The sequence below is a fragment of the Pipistrellus kuhlii genome, unplaced genomic scaffold, assembly GCF_014108245.1.
Source record: "Pipistrellus kuhlii isolate mPipKuh1 unplaced genomic scaffold, mPipKuh1.p scaffold_m20_p_42, whole genome shotgun sequence".
Taxonomy (NCBI): domain Eukaryota; kingdom Metazoa; phylum Chordata; class Mammalia; order Chiroptera; family Vespertilionidae; genus Pipistrellus; species Pipistrellus kuhlii.
The window spans coordinates 444,280-453,791 of record NW_023425543.1 but is presented as its reverse complement, the minus strand read 5'-3'; the positions used below and the strand labels follow the sequence as shown (position 1 = coordinate 453,791).

At 53.9% G+C, this 9,512-nt stretch overlaps 1 protein-coding gene across 1 annotated transcript; it reads left to right on the top strand.

Annotated features, from left to right (window-relative positions):
• Window positions 1-787: 787 nt before the first annotated feature.
• PGPEP1L (pyroglutamyl-peptidase I like) lies at window positions 788-8,438 on the top strand. Its single transcript, XM_036411813.2, has 6 exons — window positions 788-836; window positions 3,020-3,072; window positions 3,993-4,115; window positions 5,929-6,158; window positions 7,018-7,166; window positions 7,980-8,438. Exons 1-6 carry the CDS (start codon window positions 803-805, stop codon window positions 8,027-8,029), a joined length of 639 nt encoding a protein of 212 aa, XP_036267706.1. The 5' UTR covers window positions 788-802; the 3' UTR covers window positions 8,030-8,438.
• Window positions 8,439-9,512: the final 1,074 nt, after the last annotated feature.

Here is a 9,512-nt window from a genome sequence, read left to right as displayed (position 1 = left end):
GCAATGGGGCTTCAAGCAACACTACTAATCATAACCATCATCTGGGGCTTGGTTTTTCTTTCTTTTTTTTTTATTATTATTATTTTTATTTTATTGATCTTTTACAGAAAGGAAGGAAGAGAGAGTGAGTTAGAAACATTGATCAGCTGCCTCCTGCACACCTCCCACTGGAGATGTGCCTGCAACCAAGGCACATGGCCCTGACCGGAATCGAACCCGGGGCCCTTCAGGCCGCAAGCAGACGCTCTATCCACTGAGCCAAACCGGTCAGGGCTTCTTTCATTGTTTTCTTAACATATTTTGCAGAATCGGTTTCAAGAGCGACCTCATCCAGTCCTAATGGCCAGACACGAGCACTCTGGGGCAGGTGGGGGATGACTGAGGCAGAGGAAACCTGACCGAGAAACTTGTAGGGTCACCCACCTTTATGCTTTGTACCCATTTCAGTCCATTTTAGTCCTGTCCCTCCTCCCCCCCATAATCCCAGAAACCCCTCAGTCCTGGCAAAGCAGGACAGACAGTTGCCAACCTCCCCTTTGGATCCTACAAGCAGCAAACTGGCCCAGACCCAGTGGCCAGCAAGTCCCAGATGGCTCCGCCTCTGCCGCCTGAGCTGGCTTTCCGCTTTCAAGGGCGTCGTCTTACCGCCCTCCCCCGCCCCAGAGTCTTCAGGCTTTAGGGGCCCCAGAATGCTGAGATCCCCCTAAAGGAGCAGGAGGTTGGTGGCCCTGTGGGGGGGGGGGGGGGCACCCAGTGCCCGGGCTGCGTCACTGCCACCTGACACCCTCCCCACTCCGGTTTCATGGAGCCTCAGCCCAGCTGCGTGGTGGTGACCGGTAAGCCTGTCTGTCTGCTTCCCCGTGTGCTGCTGCCTATAGCCTGGCCCCGATTCTGGTCACAACCGGTTCCCGGTGGAGATAAGGGTGCGGCTGACAGCGGCGCCAGTAAACTCCAGAAGGAAGCTGACCCCCAGCTCTGCCTGTTCGGAACCGTCAGCGGACAGAGAGGCGTTTGCATTCGGTCCTGCTGTTCGCCACAAATAGCTCCTGAATGGCAGCCGCGTAAGCGCCCACCTGTGGCCGAGGCCCGGACCTTGACCTTGAGCCCATCAGGGAGGAAGCCAGTGGGCCCAGGGGGCATCTGCCGGAGTGCAGCTTCTCAGCCAGGAAGGAGGAGCTGGGGGTCCCGGGAAGGGCAGGGCCTCATAAAGCTGGGGCAGTCCACCTGCAGTGACCACCCCCAAAGGTGCCTTCCACCCCCACCCCCAGACCAGAGAGAGAGCTTCAGACCCCTCAGAAAACCACGAGGCGCCCTGAGCCACCAGTTGAAGACTTTGAACCCAAAAGGCTACCTAGGAAGGGATGGTAGCTGCCCACTCCTGCCCAAATGCACCCAGCACACCCCAAATCCACCCCAGCCCCCCAAGTCATTGTTGCAGCTGCGCTCCTGGAGGGTTTGTTTTGTGGGGTTGTTGTATTTTTTTGTTTGTTTGTTTGTTTTTAATCCAAAGATATCTTTCCATTGGTTTTTATTTTGGTGGTGGTGGTGCTGTTTGTCCTTACCCAAGGATATTTTTCCATTGGTTTTTAGAGGGAGTACAAGGTAGGGAGGGTGAGAGAGAGAGAGAGAGAAACATCGATGAGAGAGGCAACACTGATTGGCTGCCTCCTGTATGTGCCCCGATCAAGTCTGGGGATCGAGCCTGCAACCCTGGTACATGCCCCTGACCAGAATCGAACCCGGGACCCCTCAGTCCGCAGGCTGACGCTCTATCCACTGAGCCAGACTGGTGGAGGCGAGGGTTTGATTTCTCGACAAAGCTCTTTTCTTTTTGACTGGCACGTGGTAAGTGCTTGGGACTGTGTTGGCTGAAGGCGACAGAGGCCAGACAAGGAGTCCTCTGTGTGTGGCAAATCACGAGTTACCTGTCACAGCATTTCCAGGCGATCATCAAACTCCTCGCAACCTTGTGAGTGAAAGGACGTTCTTTTTGAGAACCCTTCTTCTCCCCTGCTCTCACCGTGGCATTCTGGGTACGGAGATTGAGGGGATCCAGTTACCCTTGAATTCCTAGGGAAAACTATACCTCTGGCAAATGAGTGCCTGTCACCAATCAGCTCTGAGTGCCGAAGCGCCTGGGCAGGTCTCAAGACTCACGAGGACCCGTGTGCTGGCCAACCCGAGCCTGTTTGCCGAGGGGCCTGTCAGCCGGCGGTGGCTCCCGGGGTGGCCGGCCTTTTATTAAAAACGCGGAGCTGCCGGGACCGGTTTGGCTCAGTGGATAGAGCGTCGGCCTGCGGACTGAAAGGTCCCGGGTTCGATTCCGCTCAAGGGCATGTACCTTGGTTGCGGGCATATCCCCAGTCGGGGGTGTGCAAGAGGCAGCTGATTGGTGACTCTCTAACATCGATGTTTCTAACTCTCTCTCTCCCTTCCTCTCTGTACAAAATCAATAAAATATATTTAAAAAACAAAAACAAAAAAACAAAAACAAAAACAAACAAAGAAAAATACGGGGAGCTGCCAGGGACGGTCTGTGCCTTTCATTGGATTTGCTTCCCGTGTGAACCTGGCTGAGACCATTGGCATGGAGACCGATGATGGGAAAACAAGGGCCCAAGATCAAGGCGTCTTTGCCCGGCAGGCGTGGCTCGGTGGTTGAGCGTCGACCTAGGAACCAGGAGGTCACAGTTCGGTTCCCAGTCCGAGCACAGGCCCGGGTTGCGGGCTCGATCCCCAGTAGGGGGCGTGCAGGAGGCAGCCGATCCATGATTCTCTCTCATCAGTTTTGTTTTTTTTTCCCCCCTCTCTCTCCCTCTCCCTTCCTCTCTGAAATCAATATAGGTATATATTAGGAGGACAATGCCTCACGTTCTGTGACGCACGCTCCAAGGAAGGGATGTGGGGGTCCCAGGGGCCCCACGATGGCTCGGGGAGCAGCCCGGGAGGAGAGACACCCCACCTCGCCCCCCACCACCTGAGGCCTGGCCTGAGCAAACCAGAACCTCCTCCGTTTCAGGGTTCGGGCCCTTCCGGCAGCACCTGGTGAATTCCAGCTGGGAAGCAGTGAAGGTAACCCCCTGGCAGGCCCAGACCTGGGCACCTGAGGGCAGGGCCCTGGAGGAGGCATGGCCTCTGGGCCTCGGGTGGGTCCTCGCCTGCCCCAGGTGGCCCGTTAGGCTGTGTGGCCGGCGTGGCTCAGGGGTTGAGCATTGATCTATGAACCAGGAGACCACGGTTTGATTCCCATCAGGGCACCTGCCTGGGTTGGGAACTTGGTCCCCATGAGGGGGGGAGGGGGGGGGGGGGGGGGAAGGGAGCATGTAGGAGGCAGCCAATCAACCATTTTCTCTCATTATTGAGGTTTCTTTCTTTCTTTCTTTCTAAATATATATTTTATTGATTTTTTACAGAGAGGAAGGGAGAGAGATAGAGAGTTAGAAACATCGATGAGAGACATTGATCAGCTACCTCTTGCACGCCCCCTACTGGGGATGTGCCCGCAACCAAGGTCCATGCCCCTGGCCGGAATCGAACCCGGGACTCTTCAGTCCGCAGGCTGATGCTCTATCCACTGAGCCAAACCAGTTTCGGCTCATCACTGAGGTTTCTATCTCCTTCTCCCTCCCCCGTCCTCTCTGAAATCAGTAAAAGCGTTGTTTGTTTGTTTTTTAAGTGGTTTCCAGGAAAGCTGGTTGCTACAGGAGAGGTCCCTGTACACAACAGAGAGAAGTAGGGGTCGGGGGGGGGGGGGTGGTCTCATTTTGTCCTCAGGCTGGTTATTATCATCTCAGGCCTTCTCATATGAACAAGAACACAAAAACAAAACCCACTGTGGGCTTACTCACTAGCTCCGACCAGCGATCGAACCCAAAACCTAGGTATACGCCCCGACCCGGAACCGAACCCAGCACCTTTTAGGTTTTGGGGTATGGGACGCTGCTCCAACTGACGGAGCTACATGGGCCGGGGCCGCCTGCCTCTCTCCACAGGAGCTCTCCAAGCTGGGCCTGGGGAGGGACGCGGAGGTGGAGCTGCAGACGCTTCAGCTGCCGGTGGATTACAGGGAGGTGAAGCGGAGGGTCACCAGGATCTGGGAAGACCTGCAACCGCAAGTAAATGGCGGCTGGGGAGCCAGTGGCGGGGGGGGGGGGGGGGGGGGGGGCGCGGAATTGCTGATGATGAGATGGGGAGCCCCAGAGCCTGTGAACCCCTGGACCTCCCCGGTTCTAGAGTTGATGGCTTAAGTGGACCCAAGCCCTGCATCTTACCAGCACCATCCCAGGGTTGTTTTTTTTTTTATAAGGTTCTGAGCCTGCTTCTAAAAAAAGCTTAAGCTGTAATAAATGCAGCGCGGCTGGTGTGGCCCAGTGGTTGGGCGCCGATCTATGAACCAGGAGGTCAAGGTACGATTCCCAGCCAGGGCACAAGTGAGGGTTGTGGGCTCCATCCGCAGTAAGGGGGCATGCAGGAGGCAGCCAATCAGTTTCCCCCTCTCTCTCTCTCTCTCTCTCTCTCTCTCTCTCTCTCTCTCTCTTCCTTCGTCTCTCAAATCCTACATAATAAAAGCCTAATATGCTGTGTCCAGTTGTCCAACTGTTCATTCAACCATCAAAGCATAACATGCTAATGATATGTATGCTATGGCTGCTCAACTGCTTGCTGTGACGTGCTCTGACCACCAGGGGGCAGATGCTCCAACCTGCACGTTAGCTTGCTACTGAGTGAGATGGGTACACGCCCTGGAGCCCTCCTGGGGTCCCTCCCTGGCCCCGATTGTGCACGGGTGGGGTCCCCTGGCCTGGCCTGCACCCTCTTGAAATCCAGGACCCCTCAGGGGATCCCGCAGGCCAGGCCAAGGGACCCCACTGGTTCATGAATTCATGCACTGGGCCTCGAGGGCAAATACCCCGCACATACAGAGCCCAGACCACGAGAGGAGCACAACATACACCCGCGCCCTATGAACACAGCGCCCCAAAGGCTCCCGCAGCTCCCTGAGCTGTGTTCCCCGGAGGAAGACCAACCAGTTCAAGAAACACTAACAATACTTGGCTCAGCGACCCATTTCCTGTGTCAGCGGTGCCCAGGCAACGCGGGGCGTCCCCTGTGGTCCCAGAGTGCAGCTGGACCTCCCGCGGGGGACCCCGACGAATATTCCACCCCTGGGTAGGAACACTTATTTATTTTACTTTTTGAAATATATATCGATATTTTATTAGTTTTTTTGCAGAGAGGAAAGGAAAGGGATAGAGAGTTAGAAACATCGATGAGAGAGAATCATCGATCAGCTGCCTCCTGCACGCCCCCCACTGGGGATGTGCCCGCAACCAAGGTGCATGCCCTTGACCGGAATCGAACCTGGCACCTTTTTAAAATATATATATATTTATTTTATATTTTATTTTATTTTATTTTATTTTTACAGAGAGGCAGAGAGAAGGATAGAGAGTTAGAAACATCAATGAGAGAAAGACATGCCCTTGACCAGAATCGAACCCGGGACCTTTTTAAAATATATATATTGTATATTTATATTTTATTATTTTATTTTATTTTATTTTATTTTTACAGAGAGGAAGAGAGAGGGAAAGAGAGTTAGAAACATCAATGAGAGAAAGACATGCCCTTGACCAGAATCGAACCCGGGACCCTTCAGTCCGCAGGCCGACGCTCTATCCACTGAGCCACACCGGTTCTGGCAGGAACATTTTAAAAATACAAAAGCATTTACACAGACGACGCCTCACGGTTTTCCATCCGGCGGCTTTCCCGCGCGCGCGCGGCGGCCTAGGCATGAGGGGGACGCAGTCGCCGTCTGAGAGGATTTTTCCCCGCCTCGCACTCGCACTCACCCCCGGCTGGGCCTTCCGGGAAGACCGGGACAGGCAGGCCTCAGTTTCCCTAAACGTTCCCGCGTTCCCACAGCTCGCCGTGCACGTGGGCGTGGACGGCGCCGCCAGGGCCGTGGTGCTCGAGCAGCGCGGCCGGAACCGCTGCTATCGCGAGACCGACGTGCGTGGCTTCCGGCCCGAGCGCGGCGGCGCGTGCGTCCCCGGCGGCCCGGAAGTGATTGAGTCGCGGGTCAACATGAAGGCGGTCAGCAGGCGCGCGGCGGTGGAGGGCGTGGAGGTGCTGGTTTCCCGCGACGCGGGCAGGTGCGTCGCGACACAGATCGGGAAAGGCAGGATAACCCATCTTTTTTTTATTTTTCTTTTTTTTATTTTTAATATATATATATTTTATTGATTTTTTTAAGAGAGGAAAGGAGAGAGTTAGAAACATGGATAGGGGGATGTGCCCGCAACCAAGGTACATGCCCTTGACCAGGATCGAACACGGGACCCCTCAGTCCACAGGCCGACGCTCTATCTACTGAGCCAAACCGGTTTCGGCTCTTTTCTTTCTTTTTTTTTAAATATATTTTATTGATTTTTTTACAGAGAGAGGGATAGAGAGTTAGAAACATCGATGAGAGAGAAACATCGATCAGCTGCCTCTTGTGCACCTTGTACTGTGGATGTGCCCGCAACCAAGGCACATGCCCTTGACCAGGATCTAACACGGGACCCTTCAGTCCACAGGCCGACGCTCTGTCCACTGAGCCACACCGGTTTGGGCTCTTTTCCTTTCTGTATAAATATATTTTCATTGATTTCGGAGAGGAAGGGAGACGGAGACGGAGAGAATCATGGATCGGCTGCCTCCTGCAGGCCGCCCACTGGGGATCATGCCTGCAAACCCCGGTGTGGGGGCTTATGCCCTGACCAGGAATGGAACAGTGACCCCCTTGGTTCACAGGTTGAGGCTCAACCACTGAGCTACACCAACGGGCCTGACCCATCTGTCTGCTAGGATGTCTCCCTTCAAAAAGGCAAAAGGACAGAACCTCCGCCTCCCCCCTGGGTGGCCGTCCTCCCTCCTCGCGTGCTGGCGATGATGCCAGGGCACCTCCGCTGCTTGCCTTCCTTTCCCTGGCCCCAGGAGTCACGTGGGGTCCCCTGCCTGCCGTTGCAGATACGTGTGCGATTACACCTACTACCTGTCTCTGCATCTCGGGGATGGGCGTGCGGCGCTCATCCACGTGCCCCCGCTGTCTCCGGGGCTCCCCGCCAGCCTGCTGGGAAAGGCCCTGCAAGTCATCATCCGGGAGATGCTGGAGGAGGGTGAGCCCGCCCACGGCCAAGGCCTGGTGCCCAGGAAACGGGCCTCGGGGAGAACCGACTGGGGCTCCGAGCTTTTGGAGAAAGTGGGATGTTTCAGTCCCGTGTGGAGAGTTCCGCTAGCTGTGCTTTGAGAGGCTTTTAAAAATTTGCTGATCGCACCGTTTCCACAGAGGGACACGTTCCAAATTAGCCCCACGAAGTCACAGTTTTTATTTTTTTTAATTTAAAAATACATTTTATTGGTTTTTTTTTTTTAACAGAGAGGGAGAGGGATAGGGAGTTAGAAACACTGATAAAAGGACATAATGCAGCTCAAAGACACGGTGTTAGCCTATCCAAAGCCAGCAAATGGGGGTGGGCTGGTCTGGCCAGAACAGTTGTGAATGTGCAGAGCCTTCTGTGTTTGTAGATAAACCCTGCTCCCAGCCCCATCAAGGCGCTCAGGACAGTGGCAGGCAGGGGCCTCGGGTCCGGCTCCTGGGTTATTTCACATCGCTTGGCACCGAGCCACACACGTGTCAGCAGCTCTTAGATGAGATTCTCTGAGGGACGCCCAGAGCTCCCTCATAATGAATGTGTCATGTCCCTGCCTCACGGCCCCAGAGGCCACATCCTGGGCAGAGCGGCCTTGCACTTCACTCCCCCTCCCGGATGCACCCCGGGGCCTGTTTAGTTATGAACAGTGCGGCAGATCAGAGTCGGTTTGAATGCTGCAACGGGAAAGGCTGAGCCTTGGATTGGTCCTTGAGTAGCTGGGGGGGCAGGTCTTGGGTGTGCTCACCTCTAAAACGAATCAAAACCCCTCCCCTGCAGAGCTGTTGCAGAGATGCAGTGAGAGACTGGAGGCGGTGGTCCCTCAGTGATGGGAGGCCACCAGGTTGCTGCTGGACCCGCGGGGATAAGAAGAGAATCGGCCCAGCTGGACCCGAGGTCTTAGGAAGTGGCCCGGTGGGGACAGATCTTCTGAAGACCCAGCGCCTTCCCAGCAGCCCCGGAGGCAGCAGGAACCCACCGGGGACGTGGGAGAGGCGCGCCGGCCGCCTGTGTCCCCCCTGCCCACAGCCCAGGCATCCCCGTAGCCTTGGAAACGAGCCTGCCTTCATCATTGGCCATCTAGTAACGCCAATGGTGAGCAAAATCCCAGGGACACCACCAAGCTTGAGTGTTTTATTTTTTTGTTGATCCTCTCCCATAGGTATTTTCCCATTGATTTTTAAAGAGAATGGAAGGGAGGAGAGAGAGAAACATCGAGGTGAAAGACACACATTGATGGGCTGCCTCCTGCACGGCCCCAACTGCGTGTGCCCTGACCGGGAATCGAACCGTGACCTCCTGGTTCATAGGCTGACGTTCAACCACTGAGCCATGCTGGCCGGGCACAGCCGGTTTGCACGAAATGTATGTTCACGTTTCCCACCGTGACCATTTCCCTGGCAGAGATAACACTGTCTAGGCTGTAGTCCTCGGGGCTGGCTGAGATCAGGAACTTGTAAGGAGCGAACATTTGTGAACACCTCCCGGGAGCCACATCCTAGGAGTGCGAACTCGGTTCTCCCTGCCCCCCTCTGAGTAGGTGTGCTGGCTGTGAGGTGCCAATGATGCTATGGCCCCCCCAGATCAAGCTGCCCCCCTTGGCCTGACTCGTGTCTCTGGAAGGTGTAAGAAAAATCTACAGATCAGTGGAAACTGGAGTACAGATTTCTGTATTTTAGGCATTCAGATTTTCTCGTAGCTGATTTAATGGAGTGAGAAACAATTTGCATGCTGTGAGGGTTCAGCTGTCAGAAATAAAACCTTCACGCTGAACACCTCCAAGCAACATGTGTGAACACGCATGCCACACGGTGCCCCTGCCTCAGAAGCATGGTGAGCCTTGCACGGAGGCGCGAACAAAATGGAGACCGGAAATGCATACTGAATTCCTTTATTGAACGTAAACCATGTAATACTTGAACTATTAGAAAAAAGCAGAGTAAGATAAACTAAAATCGCGTTAGCATCAGCCATTCAAAATAGACAAAGTTTCTTTTTCCCCCCCCCGTAATGTAAAGAATCCAGAGTATATCGCGATAACAGGGATAAATTCTTACAATGGAGTATACAAAACCATTTTGAAATTTTTTTTTTTAGCTACTGATTTTTTTGTATATAAACAGAGGAAGTTTTTACGAATAATCTGTCCACAGAAAGTCGTTTTACGTAACAAATTAGTTGTGTTTAATTATTGGTTCTTAAAAACTTTTTTAAAAACTTTTCATTTTTTTAAACAAGAAAACTTGGAAAATAAATGATCTGCAATACATCCATCCCATCGCGCCTTCTGGTCTGATTTTGTTTTTTAACATT

What these genes read in the sequence shown, in the direction of transcription:
- PGPEP1L (XM_036411813.2), top strand. Translation starts at nt 803, where the DNA reads ATGGAGCCTCAGCCCAGCTGCGTGGTGGTGACCG. An exon ending in CCAGCTGGGAAGCAGTGAAG is followed by an intron (nt 3,073 to 3,992) that starts GTAACCCCCTGG and finishes CTCTCTCCACAG; the next exon opens with GAGCTCTCCAAGCTGGGCCT. An exon ending in GTTTCCCGCGACGCGGGCAG is followed by an intron (nt 6,159 to 7,017) that starts GTGCGTCGCGAC and finishes CTGCCGTTGCAG; the next exon opens with ATACGTGTGCGATTACACCT.